This window comes from Aulostomus chinensis, chromosome 12, assembly GCF_037954235.1.
Source record: "Aulostomus chinensis isolate RoL2024-O1b breed Wild chromosome 12, RoL_Achi_v1.0, whole genome shotgun sequence".
In the NCBI taxonomy this organism is placed as follows: Eukaryota; Metazoa; Chordata; class Actinopteri; order Syngnathiformes; family Aulostomidae; genus Aulostomus; species Aulostomus chinensis.
Window position 1 is genome coordinate 9,952,552 of NC_141331.1, and position 24,330 is coordinate 9,976,881.

At 41.7% G+C, this 24,330-nt stretch overlaps 1 protein-coding gene across 2 annotated transcripts in view; it reads right to left on the reverse strand.

The window, feature by feature from the left end:
• Positions 1 to 24,330, reverse strand: part of igf2bp2a (insulin-like growth factor 2 mRNA binding protein 2a) — a 57,481-nt gene that overhangs the window by 2,008 nt on the left and 31,143 nt on the right. Inside the window, exons 3-15 of one of the 2 annotated variants that reach the window (XM_086221183.1) lie at positions 21,827 to 21,875; positions 18,319 to 18,370; positions 12,997 to 13,060; positions 11,901 to 12,191; positions 11,170 to 11,304; positions 8,364 to 8,486; positions 6,084 to 6,219; positions 4,302 to 4,439; positions 3,862 to 3,930; positions 3,101 to 3,217; positions 1,538 to 1,612; positions 1,213 to 1,344; positions 884 to 997 (exon numbers count right to left, since the gene is read on the reverse strand). In XM_086221183.1, the coding sequence (XP_086077309.1) occupies positions 884 to 997; positions 1,213 to 1,344; positions 1,538 to 1,612; positions 3,101 to 3,217; positions 3,862 to 3,930; positions 4,302 to 4,439; positions 6,084 to 6,219; positions 8,364 to 8,486; positions 11,170 to 11,304; positions 11,901 to 12,191; positions 12,997 to 13,060; positions 18,319 to 18,370; positions 21,827 to 21,875 (1,495 nt within the window). The remainder of the gene's footprint in view (positions 1 to 883; positions 998 to 1,212; positions 1,345 to 1,537; positions 1,613 to 3,100; positions 3,218 to 3,861; positions 3,931 to 4,301; positions 4,440 to 6,083; positions 6,220 to 8,363; positions 8,487 to 11,169; positions 11,305 to 11,900; positions 12,192 to 12,996; positions 13,061 to 18,318; positions 18,371 to 21,826; positions 21,876 to 24,330) is intronic. The other variant, XM_086221184.1, reaches the window with a different exon arrangement.

Sequence of the window (24,330 nt, forward strand, 5' to 3'; positions counted from 1 at the left end):
ATTCACTTTCCCCTTCCCTGAACACAAAAGAAAAATGTGTTGATCCCTCTAAATCTGGCAGTAGAAGTCTAATATCTGACAGGCCACATGCTCCTGACGCAGAGGGAAAGAGAAACTACACTATAAATAGAATTGGTTTGTCTAATATTAGCTTCGGATAAATGTTACAATCATTTTTTTTCCCGGGAGGAAGACAAGAGACTTTGTCCTCTACCGGAGAGAGAGAGGAGGGAGAGGAGGGAGAGGAGGGTATCTTTGAATCAGCAGTGTCCGACTGATGTTTCAAGACAGATCTGAAGAACAGTGAAGATCCTTTAAGCATCAAAACTGTCATTCAAGGCAAATTCAACTCAGCTAATATGCATCTCCTGTAGCTTGCAGCCATATCAGTATGGGCAGCTGAGTTTTGCTGGATGCTGATGAAGACGATTCTTCTGACATGTGACCTCAGTAGCTTAGCACCTTTCCTGAGGATGGCAGGTTTGTCTCTTTCATAACCGAACAAAGTTCACCCCAGCGCCAGTGTTGCACAGCTGTTAACTCCTCGTGTGTCTTGATGAAGTATTGTTTTGTCAGCCAGCCAGATACCAGCCAGCACACAAGCAGATACACAATTAGAATAGAAAAGCTCTGGATTTCCATGATGATCAAAGCAACGCTGGGTGGGTCTATCCTCTAACACCTGTCAGCCAGTCAGCAACCAAAGCTCTTCAGCAGCCAACAAGAACACAGAACCACAAATTAAACAAAAACATGCCACAATGCACAAAGATGGCCCCAACAATGAACTCTGAAATGAAAGAAAAACGTTGTTAATCTCATCACCAACAACTGACTGACAACACCTGTGCGTTCGCAGAGCTTTTGACCCTGCGTGGCGTACCTGGCTGGCAAAGAAATGCCCACTGATTTTCACAAAGACCTCATCGTTCTCATCTGGAGTTTGGTCCCGCGGTACGATGACCTCAGCACTCGTCAGGTTCTGCAGCTCATTCACCTGCAGAACAAATCAGAGCCGAAGTCATCAGCTCTCACTGAATTAAACCTGCTGCTGGCAACACTCTGTAAAAGAAAATTAACTTTGGTAATCTGTCAAATCGAACCCTTTATGCAATCAAGGATACAGCTCTAAAATGGAGAATACGGGAGATGGTCCTGAAGAGTAATAACAACAACTCTGACTAAAAAGAAAAAATTCATGCATTAACTCACCGTCTTACCGCCTTTACCAATGACCCTGCCGGCTGCAGTTGAGGGAACCTTTATATGCGTCTCCAGTTTGACCTCCTCCTTGGCTGAGAAGAAATTCTCCTCTTTCAGCTTTCCAAATATCCGACCTTGGGCCTGGAAAACAGAAGAGGGTATGAGGCAAGGAGAGACTGGGGAAGATGGGAACACACAGTGATCCACTCCTGTTTACGTCAATACACAATGAAGGATTTCTTGATTTTGAGCAGTAATTCCAAAAGGACGATTTCAGCGCAGAACAGTGCCATTTTAAAGTGAATCTTCTAGCAGACATTGATAGTGTTTTTACCTTAAACTGAGCCTCTGGGGTTCCAGTAATAATCACCATCCTCTCAGTAACATCTGGGCTCTCAGCTGGAGCGATCTGAGACACACACACACACACACACACACACACACACACACACACACACATGGATTATACAGACAAATGAGAGGAAAATGTTAAAAGACAAAGATCTTGCTCGGTGGTCGTCTGATGCTTTTAACTGTTACTTCATTTGAGAAGATGAAGAATTCCTACAGGTAAATAAAACAATGAAAATACAACCCAGTTTTATGAACACAACATCAGAAATAATGTAGAATTTTTTGTTCCTGAAGGAATTATGGATTTTTGTAATCAATATATGTTCATAGTCACGTTAATTAAGCATGAACTCAGGTATATAAATGACTCAGTCATTTATATATGCAAGCACATAGGTGTGGTACTCGTAGAGGCCTGTCTTTATTTTTGGCTAACATTTAGTCCCTTCATTTCTTTTCTTTCTCCCACTTTCCCTTCCATTTATCACTCCGCCCTCCACTCTGGGCCTTTCTCAACCCAGACCCTCCCCGCCTGAACTCTGTGACTCACAGCTGAATGAAGCTTCCTTCTTTCAGGTGGAGAGGATGAATACAACAACATTGTAGCTTTGTGATGAACTCAAGGGCAAACAGGAATCGTCTCATTTTTCTTACCATGGAGAAAAACAAGTATCCGTGATGGCATTTAAAAAACCCACAAAAAACAAAGCCTACCTTCTTTACAAGTTGTTTGGTTTAGTTTGGACATTTTACAACCAAATGAACACAATAAGTTGAGAGAATGGTGATCTAAATCAATTATGACTGAGGTTTTTCCCATATGAATGGCATTTTTTGTGTTTATCTTGTCAAAAGTATTATTGAAACATGACATTTACCTGTAGTTATTATCATACATTGGCCATTAACATAGCTTATATCTTCCATGTAGGAGTAAATGTTTGTTGTATGGAACATTTGTACAGCCTGAGATCCGTGACAAAAGCATTCAGGTCGCTAGCAAGTCAGCACTGATGGGGTTAAAACTCCACTTCCCAGCAACCAGTTTGAGATGACAAAGTGAGGTATGGTGGACCTTCAGCTAAGACACGCACACAGAGTAGAGGTGGATGGGGGGGGGGGGGGGGGGACAGTTCTGAGATGTGTGACCCTGATAAAAACCAAAACAACCTTTAATACCACCAATTCAGGCATTTTGATTTCACACAAAACCTACAGGAGCCTTTTTGAAGGGGACTTTGTTTTATAGTGCTTTTTTTTTTTACTCACGCAATGAGATGGAACAAACCTTACATGATGCTGTGAGACCCCACCTCTCCAGACTGACCACGATTAACTAATGTGGCCCTCTGTGGCCCCTGACTCAGCCTCCACTCACTGCCAACTCCTCAGCTTTACCGTAACGCTGAATGCGAGGCTTTGACAAACATGATGCACTCTTGTGTTGGAGAACTCGGCCCTACATGCCGATGACAGAGATGGTTTGACCGCCTCTTTCCTCTTCTCAGTGGAGTCAGCTCTTCACTGACGCAGGCCGACCCACCTTGATGGAAGCTCCAGCGAAGTGGGCGAGTTGTTTGATGTGCTGGCCCTTCTTGCCGATCAGAGCTCCGACTGCCTGAGTTGGAATAAAGAGGTAGACAACCTCCTGTTCTGGAGCCTGGAAATAAACAACCACATGGACAAACAATGCTTTACTACACTTCAGCTCAACTCTACGACTGAAGATGGCACACATGCCAGGACTGAAAACACTTGATTTAACTTGTCAGGTGCTTAAAGAGCAGCTGAAAACGATTATACCACATGCAAGGAAAGCTAAATTGGGCTCTCTTTGAGGGTTTTTGCTTTGGGTAAACATCCCTCTTTGGCTGCCTCTGAATGGAATATTTCCTTTTGGGCCAACGGTTGCCCTATGTTTTTGTTTTCTTAGCATGGTAACACTCGTGTACTTGAGGTTTATGAAGTGAATTTTTATGAGCCACAGGAAAACTCTGGGCTAAAACGTTCCCATACAGAAATATTTGCGGTGTTCTTGTGAATGGGTGATGGTACGGTCTGTTTATGTCTTTCGGATCTATTAGTCGTATAGTCTCTTTCTCTCTTCAAACAATGTTCTAGATTTGAGGAGGGGAATGACTCCATCCTCCTATGGACACTTGCCGGTTTTTCCTCAGCGTTTGATAACCTAAGTTCCGGTGCATCCATGTTTAAATTGCCGTCTACTGTTCTAAAATATTTTCAAGCAAGACCAAGTAGTCACCAAGGCAACACTAGCTGAAGGGCAGATCATAGAGGACATACTGAGTGCTGGTGGGGGATGGCACTTGCTGGAGGAACCCCGTACAGGCCACTGAGATGTGAAGAGTGACTCTGAAAGGGAAGCAGACTGATCAGATAGTGCTCACTCACACATGCTCAGCTCTTATTAGGGGGAATTCAGGGCATAAATAAATTTTGGTTGAGTCACGCACTAACTTTCATGACAAGGGAGCACTAGAAAACGTTCTCACACTCGCTGAGGCCATGAGTAGAGACTTTTGTTTTAACAGACCAACTGACTCATCTCTTGAGAAGAACGGGGGAATTCTGCATGTTTGAAATTGTGTATGAGAGCAGACAGGAAGGAGCCTGACACACGTGGGTTTTTTTTTTCCCCATGCATTGTGAAACTAATTGTTTTATCAAGTCAAAATGGAAAAAAAAAAAAAAAACAGAACAACAACAACAACAAAAAAGCTCACTAAAAATGGGTTGTATCCTGTTGGTGCCACAGGGGGCACAGCACCACGTGGTCCAGCAGCAGGGGGCAGCACCGGCAGGCCAGAGGAGAAGATGCCCAGCGCGTTCAAGTTCAAGCCTGGGATAAGGTTGGCTTGTTGCTGCAGCAGAGGAGCACAGTATGAGCTGAAACTACAGCAACAAAGACTTCACAGGACATTTTCTAAAAACGACCACACGGCTTCTCGTGTTGGTTGTTTGAGACTTTTCATTGAAAAAAAAAAAAATCTAATTTATGAATGATTTTCTATTTTAAGTCTCATCAAAAGTAGTTTCGTGTTGCAGGAGAAACACCAAAGTTCCTTTAAAATCATCTTTCAGTTTGCACAATTTGAACCTTTTCTTGCAAATAAGAGGTAAGATGTAAAAATGCAAAGAAAACAAAAATATCTTTCATTTCGGTGAGTACATTTATTGGAACATTACAAAAACCATCGGTAAATAAGGAGGATATTATGAAAAAATATCCACCGCTAGCAAGCCTAATGTTTACACAAGTCAATTTAAATGAATTGTATGTTTGAGTAACACTATGGTGAAGAGACACAGTGACTTAAGGACTTTTTTTTTTTTTACAGTTTTTCCTATTTTAAAAGAGTCAGTCACAAATGTTTGCAGTTCTATCAACCAGTGTTATGTTTTCAGTGAAGTCTCAAATTCTACCAAACTGTAAATTCAGGTTCTTTTGGCTTCATCATAGCTGAGGGTCTATCAGATAAAATAACATCATCCAGGAACATCCAGGAGTGAGACTGTGCTTTGTTACAAGCTTTGTCAGCTTTGTGCACCATCTCAGATTGTGCCGCTTTACACCGAGTGATTTCTGAATCAATCAGAGGGGAATAAAAATTGCAGCCCTGAGTTATTCTATACTTGTGTATGCAAAAGCTAGACAGAGTTTTCAGTTTGGTGTTCTGTCTTCATGGCTGTTAAAAACTTGTGTAATAGCCGCAGTGACACGCTAGATGGCCCTAACGGCTTACTGTAGAGGTTCAGCCCACAGGTGCCCATGCAGCCTGCACAGCCTGACTTTCAAGACAATATTTGGATGATCAAAATTAGCCATGTGGGTGAGATTAGCGAAGGAAAAAAAGCTGCTCGTACATTTACAGGCAGTGTCTCTGAACCCCCACCAGAGACGACAACATCCTCAAAAATCTCAAGGGGATGTGATCTTGTCACTATCTCTCTCCTTCTGTGGTTGACCTCTCTGGCTGCAGCGCTGGTGATGTCATTGGAGCAGTGTGAAAGAAGAACCGGATGAGGGAGAAACCTACAGATATCAAGTGGATGCTGGGAAACGTGGTGTGTTACAGCAAAGGACTCAGACACACACACGTACACAGCGGGGAAGAGAACGTGAGTCAGAGTCTACGATGAAGAAGCAGACATGGAGCGCTCAAAGGTTTGAGTCACTCCTTGAGTTACTTAGTGACTGTTTACCGTTATCTGTTTACCAGTTGGACAACAGCGGGTATTACTAACCCTGCTGGTTACACTGATGAACAAGAGGGCAATACTATCCAGCTTAATGTCATTACTCCTCTCTGTTGTTCACCTGTCAAACTACGTGAGTCAACCTGAGATCATAATCCAGTATGAACACACACACACACACGCACGCACGCACACACATGCACACAAACACACACACACACACACACACACACACACACACACGCACACACACACACACACACGAGACTGAAAGGGCCTGCAGATGGCAACCTTTCAGATCGGCTTACATTTATAGCAGCAATGTCGTTCTCGTAGGCTTCCCTCAGTTTCTTCATGATCTCCACCTCGGCTTTACAACACGTCTCCAAGCTACCCTTTACCGTGATGGTCCGCTCAGGGTTGTAAATGGTTAAGTCTTGTAACCTGCCGAACACACACACACACACACACACACACACACACACACACACACACACACACACACACACACACACACACACACACAAACACAAATAAATATATGAATTATACAGAGAACAGACTCACTCATATTCTGCTCACATATCTTCTCAAAACGAAAAGCTGATTTTAATTGGATTTCCTGTGTTTGTGTTTATCTCACTCAAGTTTTGAAAGGCGTACCACTGATATCAAAAACATGAAAAATTCTCTTCTAAGGAATAAATACGGTGGGGAAAAAACCCTGCTGATAAAGGAACAATGGCAATTACACTTCTGTAAAGTTTGACAGCTTACAAATATCAGATTTGAATGAAAAATGAATAAAACCAGGGAAGCCAGATAGATTTGAGTATAAATGCTGATGAATAATGCACGCAACTATCTGCGCTTCATATGTGTAATGCAGTAGTTTTGTTTGAAGCATTTATCACTTGGAATATGCCAATAAATAGGAGGGAAAACTGTCCAGAGCTTTATTCATCCGACATAATTCAGCTTTAATTAACCGCCTCATATAATCGACTACAAACACAAACAAGATTTTGAAGACCTGAAAAACTGAAATATAAACTGAAAAAGCTGCAGAACATTTAGCAGCCATAATTCCTCGTGACCGAAACAAGTTCATGGTCAGAATCATACAGTGACATTCTCCCTGTGTAAGCACTGAGGTTAATTGCAAACCAGCAGCGTGTTTTGTTTCAACGGTCTTTTTTTCTGGACTTTTTTTTTTTTTTTTCCTGTCTTATCTTCTGAAGGGAAGTGAAGTATGCTGATGAATTCGGTGCTTTTTATTTATTTTTTTTCTCCTCGGATACTAAAGTGAGCCCCCAGCTGACACCCCCTTCTTGCGCTGCCTTCCGATGGTTTTAGCGATCCTTTTCCCTACGCACGTTTTCCTTTCTGTTATTCAGGCTGTTATCTGAGTTTTAACTCAACATTAGGAGAACGCTGCTGACGGTTTGTGGTGTGAGCGACTGCCTGGTGAGCCCTACTCAACACTCACACAAGCACGTTTCAACAATGGGGAGTCAGCACCCTGATATGTTTACTAGGCCGGCCCCCTCTGAGTTTGTCAAAAAAAAAAAAGCACAATCAAAGCAGTTAAGGTTTGGATGCCAAATCCATGATCCTACATTTCCCATAATGCTCCTGAAGATCTCTCATTTAGACCCTCCAAGACCAGTGAAAGCCTGCGTCTTTAAATTTAATTATCATTTCATAAAAATATCCATCCCAAGCCAAAACAGGGTTAGACAACCCAACAGACAACATCAGGATTTTTTCTTCTCGAGAGAGACACACAAAAACAAAAGCCTTACAAGCTGATGGCACAGAGTGTTTTGTTTTTCTGTTTAAATTTGTGTTCAGAATGCTCCAACCTGAAGGTAACATCCGTGACAAGACTCTGTTATACTTTCAAAAGAGACAAGAGTGAAATAAACATCATTTCAAGACATCTAACTTGATCATTTCATTTTGATTCACCCATCTTTGGAAATATGACAGAAAACATGGAGACACCTTGATATTTCCCCCCTCCTCACTGCCACAGGAGCCTTGGAGAGACTCTTTCCTCAAGTGAATTAATAAAGTATTTTTTTCGTATCATTCTATGATAGCCTGAGAGTTATTCAAACAGTAAGAGTTTTCAGACATCAGCAACTATTCTGCACACACTTTCGTAGGGGAGTGAGTATTTTACGTTCTGTTTGCCTCATCTCCAAAAGATCCACCCTCTCTTTTCTCCTCACTTCTTTTTTTTCTCCCCTCTCTGTCACTTTCTCAAGGGTCATTACATCCTCAGACCTCGAGGAGACAGCACAATCCATTAGCCCGAAATGAACGAGGGCTGGTGAGCTCAGTTCGTTAAATAGGGTGTAATCATCACCTCTCTAATGTCGTGTTGTAGATGCCGCGGAGAAGTTAAAAAGAACTGCCTGCTATTTGTGCGCTCACTAATCAAAATGTTGTCTTTGATGTCAGAGTTTAATTCCATGGTGGTTAATATTCTAGTGTGTGTGTGTGTGTGTGTGTGTGTGTGTGTGTGTGTGTGTGTGTGTGTGTGTGTGTGTGTTAAACTGGAGTTAATAGAGACAACTTACGAGGAGATGGTTATCTTGGTCCCTGTCTCCTCCTCGATCTTCTTCAGGTTGCGGCCCTCCTTCCCAATCAGCCGGCCCACCAGGCTGTTGTGGGCGAGGATTTTCAGAGGGATTTCCTCCGTCCTATATGAACACACACACACACACACACACACACGCACACACACACACACACGCACGCGCGCACACGCACACACACACACACACACACACACACACACACATCATTGAGCATACATACCAGTGAGTGTCACTTGTGTAGTGCAAAAGGTGTTATGGTGTGATGGGGATGAAGAGGATAGTTGACCTAGAAGAAGATCTGAATGTTTCCAGCAGCAACAGATGCAAATGTAGCTTTAGAAAGTTGATGAATTTGATTGGTTTTTGTTTTTCTTGAAAGTTAATATCAGGTCAGGACTCCAACCCACCACTAAAAATCCCACATCAATCATTTCACCGTCTGCGAACGTGAACATTATGAGGTTCGGATGACGCTGGATCATGACTACACACTTTAAAACCAACAAAATGTCAACATCGGCTGTCGTCAGTTGTGGCATTAAATGTTGTCCAGTCTCCGAATTTTGGCCTTCAAATGTCGCATCGTACAAGCCTCCAAATGTCAAAACAGAGAATTAAGACACAAGCCTTTAATTTAGTGTTAGAACTTTTCTGACTGCTAAAATATTGATTTCTCAGGGGCAGATCAGTTTTATCCCATGTGTTTTTGTTCTAACTCACAGAGAAACTGACCAATGTGCCATATGATAACCTAGAGAAGAGAAATACTTGATAAAAATGAGCCCCTGTGACATTCCATTCTTCAAGAAAGAAAAAATACAATAACTGGTGAAAGGACTGTTTCGGGTATGATCAAGTGAAAACATATTTTCAGCAGAAAAGCATAACTTTCTTGAAGTTTCCTGGGAAACTTCCTGGGAAAACTATATGAGTAAAATACAATAAATAAATACACCAGAGTAAGCCTGGTACACTTAAAGTTCATTCATTCTAGTTGACTAATCAGAATTCTCTGGCCTCATGGAGTGTGGGAAGTAGGTTTTGCTGAATGTGCAAAAATGTAAAAAATGACTGCCGGAAAGAACACAAATCAATAAATGACGAATTCAGTTTATAATGATGAAATCAATAAAAATGTACTTGTGATTAATAGTTCTTTCAAAGACAATCCTCTGATAATCAGTTACAGCTTTCAAACTCCGTAGAACTCCAACTCAAAAGTCTATTTCCCCTTGAAACAAGAACAAAATTACAGTTATTTCCAGGAAATAGCAAATAATAGACTTTTAAAATGAAGTTGTGTGTGAGAAAATGGGTTATTGAAACATTATAATCTATATTTCTGCTCTGTGGAGCAATTATGGGGTGTGAGTGTGAATTAAAGTTGTGGTGGAAGGGAACCAGATGCTGGGAGCGTTTTGGGGTCGCAGGCTTCTGAGACAGCGTGTGTGTTCTAATCTTTAAGTGCAGATCTTGGCAGAAGGATGAAATTAGTTTGGGGTGAGTTGCGGGGTAAGTAAGGGTTAGAGATGAAAATGTTGTGGGTTTAGTAGTTGGGGTTTCACTGGGTGTTGGACCTCTGTTGACTCAAATACACAGAGGACATGAGAGGTTCTCCACTGCAGGTGTGGCACCCACATTGTGCAGGGCAGGGTGGTGCAAACGTGAAAATTACTGTGGTTCCTGAGAGTAGGATTACTAATTTTGAAAGCTAATTATCATTTCATCATATCACATTCAGGGTCATCCTGGTGTCACTACTGCCTAACTATATCTGTTTTACATTTCTCTCATTGTTTAATGCAAGCCAGTGTGTTACTGTACTGTTAAACTTACACTTCCTATGATTAACACCAACAGCTGTACTTTCTACTCCTGAGTTTTAAAAAGTGGCTTTAGTTTAACACAGCAAAAAAAAAAAAAAAGGAAAGGAAAAAATAAAGGACGTAAAACACTTTATATAAGAAACAGATGTAAGTTTTGTTTAAGGAGGCAGACAGTTTAGAGAAGAGGACGTCTACTTTTACCACTCAGTTTTTACACGAGTATCTGCATTTCCACTTGAGCAAAAAATGTGTGTACTTTTGCCACAACAGAAGACAAACATGTGTTTTAAAGATGCGTCCTTATCTGGAGGTCCAGAGACAAAGTCTGATTTTGGTAAAAACAAGTTTTTTTTAATTTGTATGCTACTTTTGCAGAATAATTATCCAATCAAACAGCCTTGATCACGCTCTGTTGCAATAAGAAGTTTACACACGGTCAGGTGGAATCAACACAGGAAACGTTTGGAACGAAAGTCTCCACCTAGGTCTCCTCCTACATCTCCTGATTTTAGCATTTAGCACACTGTCAAAGCTGGCAGCCTGATATCGCCAGTGCTAATGTAGAAGCACACTCAGCAAACAATCTGTTTGAAACATCAAGCGAAGACAAACGCAGGTATGATGTTAAAGGTGTAGATGCTCAGATCCTGCTGAAGCTCAAAGAATTTAAAAGGTGTAGCGTCTTGTTAAAAGTGTCAAAGCCAATTAGACATGTTGGCCTTGTTTCTGAAACGCTAAGCTGCAGTCACGTGTTCGTCTAGGTGAGTGTGTCGTGTGCAATGTGTTGACTGTGTTAGTGGTCCAAGCTGGAGAATGCAGAGCGAGATTAAAAGGTGCGCGGGCAGGTTAAAGGATAAGATTATAGCCTGCAGACATTATGGCTAATCTCCCCGAGGATGTGTATGCATGCTTACCATAAGCGAATTTGAATGTGTTTACTTGTGTAAGTGCAGACTCACGTCTTGGTCTCGTTGGCCTCCTTCTGCATGATGTCCAGGATCATGCGACAGGCGGAGGAGCAGCCCTCTGGGGTTGAGTGGATGGTGATGGGCTTTTCTGCTGCACCTGCATTTTCCTTCCGATGAATGTCCACCCTGAGAGACGTAAAGAGAGAAGAACAGATTAAAAATGGAATATTTGCATTACATATTCATTGAAAATGACATTTTTACAAGATGCGATTGAAGGAACAGTAAGATAGGAACTTAAGGTAACGATTGGAAGGTGGCTTTTACAAATGAAAAGTAAAAAGCAACAATAAAAAGACATCCTTGAGCATTTTAAATGCAATGGTCATAAAATTCCTAATATCTGTGTATGGTGTGTGTATATATATATATATATATATATATATATATATATATATATATATGTATGTATATATATATATATATATATATATATATATATATGTATGTATATATATATATATATATATATGTATATAGTTTCTTTAATATGTACTCTTGTGCATATTGTTGATATTTTGTGGATTTCCTCATTCATATAGTGTTTTTATTTTCCAGTTTCCTTTATGAACTGTATACATTTTTGTACAGTTTATTCCCTTTATACCGCATGTTTAAATAACTGTATTTATCATTTTTACTGTCCCTTCGCTGTTTTAACACCTGAAAGTTCCAGATGTGTGGGACTGATATTAAACGATCCTATTTTGTCTCTGTCTTACTTGGACTGCGTCTGTTTGGTGACATTCTTGATGGTGAGTCCCTCCTTGCCGATGATGGCTCCCACGAACTGAGTAGGCACGAGCATGCGCAAGGGGAAGTCATGTTGCCTGGGTCGCGGAGCACCGAAACCTCCCGAGGGCCCGGGCTGAGGGGTGCCCTGGTCCCGAGACGATCGACCCCCCCGCCGAGTGCGAGGAGCCTGGACGGGTGGCGCAGCATCCATGTCCATGATGTATGACACCTTGAAGGAGTAGTCGTCAAACTGGTGTTCAGTCAACTTCTCAATGGCTCTGGAGGGAGGAGGGCAAGTGTGGGAGGAGAATAATAAAAGGATTTAAAATCACAACATACAAGAAGGAAAAAAATCGACACTCATTTATGACTTTAACCATCAGAATCCAGATGGCGGTGAACAGAGCAGAAGCTCATTCTGGACTTTTTAGCTCTATAATATGTCAGGTCTTCTGCCTGTCGATCTCATCCGTCCTCACGCTTTCTGACAGTAATTTGTCAGCCAGAGAGAGAATATTTAATTGACAAGTGCAGGAAAGAAAAAAAAGGCAGAAATTGCCATGATATTCTTGTCATAAAACAAAACCCAACAATTTTCTTTCTTCACTCCATCATATCATTCACCAGCACCGTGCCTGAACTTTACCTATGGTGAAAAACATTAGATGGACACTGATTTCTAATTTCCAAAATAAATCATATTTGAGGAAGTGCAGTGCTTCCAGGTCAGTTTCTTCCTCCCAAATTGAACCTCACCAATTAGCCCACTTCCAAGCAGTCCTGGTTTTTGCTCCACCCCTTTTGCTTTTCCTCTCTGCCATGTCAAGTCGCCTGTTGTTTCTTTTCACAGGGGACTGAACAAGCGGCCCCTGCAGTGGAAGGCAACACAATAGACCGCTGCACTACCTGGGCGCTAGGGTCAGCATGTTCAATAATGCTGACCCTAGCAGGTACATACTTTAGTCCAGGTGCACATAAAGTACAAGTGTGAACAACACCAGCTGTTCCTCTGTGCATACATGTTGGGAAAAATCATAAGTAAGTATATCATAAATTGGACACATCAAAGTCATGGTTGCTTACTCTTTAGCTTCCTCCTTGGTTGCGTACGTAACATTCACCACTGCTGTTGCTGTATCAGTGTTAACTGTAAAAGAAGGGAGAGACGGGGGGGGGGTAGAAAAGCAGAAGCATGAGATACAGGGGGGTTAGGCTACATTGGCAGTGCTTTGTTGCTGCCGTCGGTGAGTTAGACACCTAAGAACCGCTCGCCTGCCATGCCACCACTACAAACATGTGTCTGACACGCTGCCGGAGGAGGGGGACACTGGTTGTAATTGAGCCATTACCAGCATGCAGACTCAATATAAAAAGAGAGGGCAGCAGTCACAACTCTTTATTCAGTGGAGAGAAATCACACATCTCTCTCTTTCTCTGTCCCCATGAGACGTGATTTTGACTCCAGCACATCCGTCATACCACCACCGGGAAGAAAGAAAAAAAAAAGAAAAGATCAGTGTTGATTTATTCTCCTCTTCCAAAACTCACTTCACCCTCCTTCTACTAATTTCCTCCCCATACGCCCCTCCACATCTCCCTTAACTTTCAAATGTAACCTCTTGAAGCCCACCGCTCTCATTTTAACACGGTTCAACTCACTTGGCAAGAGACGAATATGCTCAACTGCTTTCCTGGTAGAGGTGAATTGTTCAGTGATTCTGGCGGGTTTACCCAATACCCAACCGAAAATAATTGCGGAATAAACAATGCACAGTGAGGGATTCAGTTCTGCTCTGACTGGAACTCCATCAGAATAAACTTGCACATTAATCTATACATGCACGTCAATCCAAAAACTCTTCATTGTCTATCACGTGTTAACTTTGCAGATGTTGATAACTTGCAGTTCATTGTGTTTACGACACCTTGCTTAAACAGGATTTACCAAATTAGATGTTTGCTTGAGGGACTTCTGTATGAATGCTTCAAACATCTGAACACCCATCAGACTAGTTCACAACAGAGGTCGTACCTCCACTGGAATTAAGAAACCGAGGTACACACCTGGCCTATTAACAATGTATATGTGATGGTGGTGGTGATAGTGTGTGTGTGTGTGTGTGTGTGTGTGTGTGTGTGTGTGTGTGTGTGTGTGTGTGTGTGTGTGTGTGTGTGTGTGTGTGTGTGTGTGTGAGTGAGTGAGAGAGAGAGAGAGAGAGAGAGAGAGAGAGAGAGAGAGAGAGAGAGAGAGTGTTTGTCCCAGGCCTTGTTTCAAAATCTAATACAATTTTCCACTGTGAATACACGTCGATGCAGGTTTATAAACCTGCTAAAAAAGGATTTATCTCATTTCCTTGTCAATAAATGAGGAGTAGCTTTTCTTTTTCTTTTCTTTTATTTCTTGGTGCTTCAAGTTCTGCGTCACAAACAGCTGATTCAAAGTGATTCAAACTGTTCCCACTGCAGACAAAAACCAGATGTTAGCGAGTGCTAGCTGGGTTTATGGACGGTAGAAAAGGGGCTTAAGTGTGAGCAATCACAAAGTTAATAGTTTTGTTGTTCTGTTTTATGTGTGTGTGTGTGTGTGTGTGTGTGTGTGTGTGTGTGTGTGTGTGTGTGTGTGTGTGTGTGTGTGTGTGTGTGTGTGTGTGTGTGTGTGAGAAAGAAGGCACCTCCACACCTCAACAAAGCCATTATGTCAGGGCATCAAAATATCCATCAGTGGCCCTGCTTGTCTGTGTGCAACCATCATATCCTTCCCCACTGGCTTCCCTCCAGATCCCACTGCTTCCTCTGCAGATCGGAGCTGCTTAACACCAAACCCCCGCTTGCACAAAACGGATTTAAGTTTGACATGACAGGCTAAGCAAACCTAGTAATCTGTTATTGAGTGCAATGCAACGCGTAACACAGAAATACCTTGGGAAGATTTGAGCTTCTGTACTGCTCAGCGAGTAAAATAGCATTAAAGACTGAACTATGAGGGGAATGAGAAAGAAACTATGAGGAAGCTATGGAAAAATGTAACTTTAAAGTGAAGTGCAGCTGAAATGATGGATGGATTAATAGATTTTTCAAGCAACTGAAAGGGTTTCAACTTGGGATGGCAGTAGAAACAAGCTGTTTACAGCCTGAAACACATTACTAACCAACCTCCTTCCCTGGACTGCACCAGCTCGCACATCTCAATGTTGCTTTTAAAAATAAAAGACTTATTCATTATAAATTTCCATAATGCTGTGTTTGGTTTAGTCAGACAAGGGATAAGAAGCTGAACTGTTAAAAATAAACAAAATCAAGTTGAAAGCTGAAAAAAGTATTCAAACTTTACTAATATACACATCACAGCGACTCTTATATTGTTGCTGGTTTAACTACAAGATCAAATGTTTGGTTCAAAAAAGCGTGGCTCATATAAATAAGAAGGGACTCGCTAGATGGTGTGAGTCTGACATGAGTCACGTGTGAATCATGCATGAGCTCTGTGGTTGCTCTGAGCCGCAGACGCCAAAAAGAGAATCAAGACTTTCTGTGACATACATGTCACACCGCTGTTTGGCCTGCCATCAACTGCTGTCTCTCACACACACACACACACACACACACACACACACACACACACACACACACACACACACACACACACACACAGAAAGGAGTTCTCTACATGAAGAACGCCTCTTAGCTTTAAAAAAAAAAAAAAAGCACCTTCAAAATAGATCTTTAAATTCCTACGTCATGGCAGAGAGCAAACTGCTGGTAAACCTTGCTTGTAAAACACTGTCAGACTGCCTGTACACACATTTGCTCAAACCATTCACTTCAATTTACTTCATTTCAGAGAATAAAATACGCCTCTGCCAAAGAAAGTTATTTTCACTTGCCTGAAGGTGGAGAGAGACGAACATGATGATGGGTATTTCAACAGAACTACTACACTGACCACCGCTGGTCTATTTTTTTCTTCCGTGTGTGGCTACACGCAGAAATGGCAGAAACTTCATAGAAAAGAGTAAAAAATCAAGAAAATAGGCTTAAAAAAGCAGAGAATGAGTATGTCTTTGTACAAGAGGCTATGAAACTTGTGGTTTGTTGTTTTGTGTTTTTGTTTTCATTACACTTTGGGCTAAATAAATCAAATCTGTGCGTACTGGGATCCTGTAGTTAAAATGATCAATATGCCTGCATTGGAGCACATAACGTCTGTGCAAAAGATTAACATCTGCTGCTCAAAAGTTCTCAGATATGAAGCATGTCTCATTAATGACACGCCTCTATTAGCTGAGACAAAGACAAGAATGGATCTGTTGGTGGAACTGTTAAGTTCAAAATGGAACTTACAGGCAAGCAAATTCTCCTTGATTGATGCCAAAGCTGACAGAAACTACATGAGTGCAGATGCTTTTGATAGCTTAACAATAGAGGGCCTATAAAATCCACTTCAACATCTGGCAAGTTAACGACATGAACAAACAACCGCCAAAATAAATGAGCAGAGAGATGCAAGGTACTTGGCTAATATCACAGAAAATGTGAAAAAAAAAAAAAGTTTGAAGACATAACTGGAATGAATGCATTGTGGGTGTTTGCCTGTGAAATATTAAAGCTGTACTTCATCCAAAAAGTGTATTTTTCCTTTTCAAGAACTCCCAAATATGTGTCTTGAGCTCACCAAGACATTTTCACCACTGTATTACTTCTTTTTGACTCCGGAATACAGGAAGAGCCAGCGACGTATATTTAGCAAACGGTGACTTACAGCTGACGACAGCAGAGGTGTCTCAAAACAGGCGTTTCCAAATACTCTAATCCATCTTCCAGTAAAATCCACAATGTCTGGTCTATTCCTCTTTATTCTCAGTAATCCACTCTTTTATTTGAGCTACTTTTGGTTTCAGCTCTACAGTGAATAAACACACACGAGCTAGTCACGTTTCGTGTTACATTTTCTTTTTAGCTCAAATCCTTATGTTTGGGGATTAATAAGCATAGAGTTGGATAAAAAAAAAAAAGACATTGATTATACCAGACAATGTTTTTGAGACTTTGATAACAAATGTTTCTGGACAGTTTTTGCTGTCATTCCACATCAGCATCCAGCTAAATATATGTCGCTGGCTCTTCATGCATTGCATGTGATGTGACACATCAGTGAGAAAAATGTCCACATGAGCTCAACACACCTAGTTGTGAGTACTTTTCAGGTGCTTTAAGTGTAATATTTGGAAAAGTCATCTCTAAATCAACATGTGATTCCTGTGAATAATTGCTGACCATAAGCATGTTGACTGTCTCTGTCGGTCTGAAAGGAAAAACTTCCAAACCTGCTGTCCACTCTGCACCAGCAGGTTTGGAAGGGTTAAAACTAGTGAGAGCACCCAGCTGAGAGACAGAATGGGCAGAGTCTGGCAAGGTGCCCTACCCCGCCCTTCCCCACCACCGTCAGCCTTCACCATGCCACACAAGAGCATGGGACTCCTCCAAAACCTCACCCTGTAACCGCAGCGCACACAAGCGACGGGCAAACGAGGTGACCAGACACAAAAGACAGGGACATTGGCGAGTTGATTGTACACTTGGCATTCTGTGAGCTGTAGTTTAAAGAAGAGGAAACGCTGCAGAGTTCAGATGAAGTGGACCTGGCTTCTCTTTTACCACCTGTCACGACTACAGGGAGTTCGAGTTGGGCTTGGCTGTGTGTGTGTGTGTGTGTGTGTGTGTGTGTGTGTGTGTGTGTGTGTGTGTGTGTGTGTGTGTGTGTGTGTGTGTATTTGAGTAAGTTGATCTCTCCTTGTGCTGCGCTGCTGTGCATGTGTGTACGTGTGTTTGTGTGTGTCTGTGTGTCATGAGTTCCTATGGATAGATCCGATTGCCACACACACATACACATACATATATATAAACACACAGCATCAGGCAGTGCAAAATCTTCACCACAGGCGCCTGCAGTGTCCTCCCTCATTACCACGACGCACCTCCCCAAGACAGACGCACACACAATCACACAAACCATCACACAGACACATTACTTCTGAACATCTGCCATGTCTGCCCACTTCAATCCATAACGCGGAGGCCCTGCAGCAATTCACAGTGCCTATTATAGAGACTGTCAAGTGATTGAACTGCTCCTCACCCCGGGTCAGAGTTGTAAGAGCCCCATGCATACACCCCAGATAGACAAGATGACAAAGGCTGATTTATATTCAGAGATGGGTTATGTTTAGATAATCGTGTGTGGGATGATGGTTACGAGGAAGTCAAGTCACACGGGGACACTGGGCGAACTGGGAGGTCTCCGTGTTGCCGTACAGACACATGTGCATTGAACAGCTGAAGGCAGATAATGATGCTGATGATAATGATGATGATGATGATGATGATGAAGTGTGAGGAGTTCCATACCTTGTTCCACGTTTTCTACAGTACCATACTGAGCTAGAAGGCCGTCCAAAACCTGAGGGAGAAATGACAGAGTGAGTGAGTGAGAGAACTACTACCGCTCACAGGACACACACACACACACACACACACACACACACACACACACACACACACACACACACACACACCGTTTATCAAAACACAGATTGAGAATTTTTAAAAACTAATTGCAATGTTACTGTTCCAGTAAATTAGAGATTTGCATATAATGGCTGAACAATTGGGGAAATGCTGAAACATCCAAATCGCAGGAAATAAAATGGAAAAGTGAGGAAAAGTATATTTGTGCTGAAGCGGTATCCCTGCATCCAAATCCTATTCTACAGACACAAGAAAACATCTTTGGTACAGATCATAGCAGAAATCAAACCATAATCATTTCAATATGTTTTTCAATTAAAATATGATTAATGACACAAGAATGATTCCTTCTAATGTTGTGAATCACGGTCATATTCATGGCTAGGCAGTCATAACAGCAGTAGGACGGGGCCAGACTTGATACAGATACTAGGAGAGATTTTACATGATGCCTTCGTTTAGAGCCATCCAATTCATCTGAATTTCATCAAAATCACAATACGGCCTACTGCAATTATCAGAGCACAGGCAGGCCGACTTAGTCAAAACATCATTTTAAATTATATTCTATGCGCTGCAGAGATTCCTTAAACACACATCACATTCCACATACTTTAAAAAGAGCATCTTTGTCAAAAATCATAATTTAAATGGATTTTTTTCAATGAAAATGAGAGTCATGATGTCAAAGAATGAACATCCTCCATCCAAATTTTGCAAAGTATATATATGAATATATATATATATAAAAGATAATAGCAGTTAAGGGATTTTTCCACAAGTCTGCAGCCTCTTGCACACTGGTGACTTTTACACACTAATAATCCTGACATTAGACCCTGACATTAAATCAGTTTCATCGGTTCATTTGAATTTAAGTTTTAGGTTGTAACAATTGATTTTCACTTTTATTTCATTAAGTTACAACCACAACCTCCCTGGGGCGTCATTGGTCCCAGTAACCCCTTTGACCCCTGAGAGTTCGCCTCAAACACAGAAAAACATCAACACAGTAAAAAAAAATAACAAGCCTTTGTTTCATGCAAATCACTGTTAAGTTGTAAAGTTTTTCTGTGGTGCCTAAAGGCAACAGCACGACTAATTCATTCCAGAATCTCAAACAGAAGCACTTAACCACACGGGAAAAAGTGTGTGTGAGTAGCACAAGACGGTGTCATCTACAGATAAAGCAGGTTGAAAAATATGTGAAATATCCCACAATAATAAGACAGAGCCAGAGGTAGAAAGACAACACAGATGGTGACATATATATAATTGAAATCATTCCTAATTCACATTTTTTTAAAAAGATTATATTGTTGATGGGCTGTTGAGTAAAAGAAATCTGAGGTTTCATTTTTAGCAGTTGTAATAGAAATAAAATTGCCAGAATCCAATTTGTTCCCGGTTGGCGGATATCCTTGATAATGCTGCGTGCACACGCTGTCAGCTGAAGATGTTACACTCAAACTACTAGTCTGAGTCAGCCATTTTTATTCTGTTACATTTGTATTAGTGAACAAAAAAGACAAGATTCAGGCCACTTCTCCCTGGCAGATACAATCAACTGCAGAGATATGAGTGATCTATTATGGTTTTGTTTCAAGGTTCATCTCCTTTAAATCTACAGAGAAGCTGATCTTATCCTTCATATGAGGAGGCAAATATTCCAGAATATAAAAGGAGCTTCTTCAGTGACATAAGGCAGAGGTGGGATTAGGCTTTCCAAACTGTAGGAAGGACTTCTATTGGGCCGCAGACATCCAGGAGATCATACGCTGATTCTTCCAATATGGCTGGTGTGAGTCAGAAGCAAACCCTTGCCCTTCAACATCCCTTGGAGAATTAGTCACAGCTAAAATACTTCCTATCCAGGAATCCCAGTATGAAACAATCATGCCCCACCACCTCCTCCCAAACATATTCCACTACTTCCGTATCCGGGAATGCGTTCAAAAACTGAGCCCAACATTCCAGAACTGCCCCCACAGTTTGGATAATGAAATGTCCCCACCCTCAAAAGGGGCAAAACCCACATCTGCCTCATGTCATTACATCCCTTAGAAGAATTATACAGGATAAAATACAGACTGACTGGTATTTTACTAATAATAACTTCTTGGTACAAGTCTCCTGCAGCGTTGAGGCAATACACACATGTCGGATAAAAAGAATGGATAAACTCTGAGGCGAAGAAAATATGACAGATCATACGTTTTGGAACCAGTTCTGAACTGGAATCAGTTCTCAGCTGAACTCCAGCTGTTATACAGGTGTTTATGTTCATGTATCAGAACTCACTATACAGGCTTAAAAGCAAGCCATGACACACTCTCATGCTTTATCAAGTCTCCTTTCTGTTATTCTAGATACATAATTTGTGTTCTGAGCGCTATCAAAAGGACCTATGCTCAAGACTGCGCTTGAATGCATCCTGCCTTCACACAAACTGAGGATGCAGCAGCTACACGCGGTGCTCACGCTACACCGCCTGAGACAAAACTACATCACTTTCACCTCAAAACTGGTGCAGGTTCTTGAGCCAGAACCATTTAAAATAGTCTGAACCTTGGTACTCTTACTGATGAATGGTATCATTCTATCACTGATGGACACAAATCACTAAAGAAGTCACAAGCCTTTGCAGTGCTGTCACTACACCCACATCCTGACCAGCCGCTCGTATGCAGAGGAGATATATGGGTGTAGAACACACTGGGGGTGGGCCTACACGTATGTCACGTGCAGTCACATGTGTTCACCATTGTCATGTAAAAGGGGGAGACGGACGACTGAGAAGTCACGGTTTGGAAAAAAAAAAAGGAATTTCTCAGATCCTGCTACAATCCTGATTTAGAGGTTCAGAATCAATGAACTGCTGGTCAATACAGGGTTATAATGTGTAATGACTTGAGCTAAACTAGTATTGACACCTAAAAAAAAGGAGAGGGGGAGAGAGAGAGAGAGTTAGTTTATTTGTCCCTTTTATAGTTAAATTCCTAATGGATTGAAACATTTTGTGATTTTGGAGATAGAACATCACTAATATGGTGGAAACCCAGAAGGAAACAAGATAGTTTGCAAGCATGAAGCCAAAGAAAAGTAACTTGGAACCGAGCGCAAGGTTGCAGATGTTGACACACATACACACAGACATATGCACACACGTATGCACGTACGCACTCACGCACGCACACACGCATGCACTCACATCTACAAATTAACAAGAAGTGACACAATGATAAATGACAAACAATTTAGCCAACAGAGAAACACAGTATTAAATGTGCTGACTAATTTTCAGGAGAGTCCTGGTGTTATTCCATGTCCACACACACACACAAACACACACACGCAAGCACACACACACACATACGCACGCACTGACCTCCCACTGTAGATGAGGGGGAATGTTCCGGATCTGGATCTTCCGACTCCTGCAGAGATGAGAGACACAGACGGAGTGAATTTTCAGACCTGAACACCCACTCACACACACTTCAGAGAAGCATAGCAAAGTTGTATAGTACATAATTAAACGCTGCAATTCAAAACGTAAACGGTTAATCGCTAAAACACCCACAGTTCATTCAACGGCTAGTACTGACTGAGGTAATATTTATGAGGCAGCAGTAACAACCTCCTACACGTGATATCTTACTGTGTTCTCACTATCGACAGAGGAAATTACATGAAAACATGATTTGAAGTTAATGAAACTGAATCTAATAAATCTTTTTAAATTATCAATTCATATCTTCTGTCCATCACGCATCATAAAAACTGGCAAATTAAATAAACAGCTAAATTCTGAAATGATGAAAGTGTATTATAGGCAAATTTAACATGACAAATAATAAAGTGAAGTTAAAAAGCACTGCTTTAATTTTCAAAGCATCATTAGTAGGATCAAGTTTTGAATCGAGTTGCCCCTCTGACCCCAGACACCTTTCAAATATGTGAGGACACCTGAGGCTTGGAGGGGTTTTTTGTGCATTTTAAAGAGAAAACAATCAACATATGAAATTATCTGACAACGTTTCATCTGCATCAGTTTGTGTATTTGTTGTGGAGCATGTTAAACGATAGACTCCCAGTCCTACTCTTATCAGAGTAATTCAGAGAAGAAACGGGGGGACACACTGGACAGTGTCCCTCCCTCTCCTCTCGTCTTTTTTGCTCTATCCAGAGCTTCCACACAGCCTCTCTCCGCCTCCAGTGAGCGTGTCGGCTCAAAGCCACACAAACCGCTCAGTGACCACAAGCTGTTAACAACTACATTAACGTGAGAGAGCGTCCAGCTCCGCCATGAGGGCTGCAGATTTAAAAAAAAAAAAAAAGTAGACTAGAAGAGAGAATGCCACACTGCGACACGACCATATCCCAAAAACACATTTAAAAGCCTTTTGAGGTACAATTACGAAGCATGACAGGAGGGAAACACAGGGACCAGATGAAGCGTGTAGCATTAGAAGTGGACCCTATTTACTCTACAAGACACACGTTTTGTCTAGTATACACAAAAACAAACACACACACACACACTCACTCACACTCACACTCACACACACACCACACACTCCTCCTTCAAGCATCTTTCTCTCTGAGCATGTCTGAGCCCCAAAGACTGCAGGTCAGAGTTTCCTGTCAGCAGCGAGGAGAGGATGAAGCTGGCAGCTGGACATGAATGAATGACTCTTGTGCTGCCCAGGAAAAAGAGGAGAAAGACGGCGTCGCACAGACAATCCTATCCTCTCCGAAATAAGAAGTCGTTCCCAATATTTTGTACAGTAAGAATTTTAAGGGTCTTGAAAGGTTAATAATTCTTTAAATAAAACAACAAGAAATATGTGATACATCCACAAAAACCCAGAAAAGAAAAAAGGGATGACTGCCAGCGTGTCCTACCACACGACGGCCTGCAAGCTGTGTGCCGCTGGTTGTTGAAAGCGGTGGCTCCATGTGAGACCTTTCTTTGCAACCCATATCCAAACAAGGCTAAACTGATAAAATCAAGCCTGAACCGCAAAACACATCACATTTTTCAACGTAGTAAACAACCTCCAACCAACCAACCAAATGCAGCCAATAGCTGAAAAGCATTTAAGGCCAAGTGAAAACCTCAAACCAGAGCTGGCATCCTCGAGCTGAATATGGAAACTAAAAGCTCCTTTCATTCAGCGTTGTCTGCTTGGATTGAATGTAGATTATGAAGGCTACATCCTCCATTGTTTTTGTTAACTGGTTTACCAGCCGTGATGTACCAAGCTGAAATGCACCACTGTAATGCCGTCATCTGTTTCCCTATCAGACTACGTCATATCATCTCATGTATTCTGTACAGCTCGCTTGTCCATCATTCTAAAATATGCAGATGAAGCTTCCTGGATGGACATCTTTTGGGAAAAAAATTGTTTCCCAACAGTTCTTCTGTCCCATTCTCAGCATGCCTGTGGCTGCAGGCTAGATCACTGCCGTCTGTCTGTCTCCGGGGTGGACGCGTCCACGCCGCCCTGCAACACATGCAGGTCATAGGTGTTGCTTCACTATCAGTGGATCTCTGTGAGGCGGCGGGCATCTGCTAGTTTCTCCTGTTTGTTTGCATTCAAGCTGAACCCGGCGCCCTTTCGCAGCTCCTGCTTTCCCAAAGTCCAAAATGAACTACAGTAGAAGATGCAGACTGAAGTCAATGGTTACTTAATGTTTGTTGAATGTAAGCAAACTGTTTGGAGCCGCCTGCCAAGAGAAAAAAGAAAGCCTCTCAATTTTGGCCTTTAAATATCTGAGGGTGGCCACGGTCATTTGAAAAGCTAATATTTACTGCACCCACCTGCACGAGTTAAAAAAAAAAAACGTGTCGACGCACACACTTCATGCATACTAATATGTGCA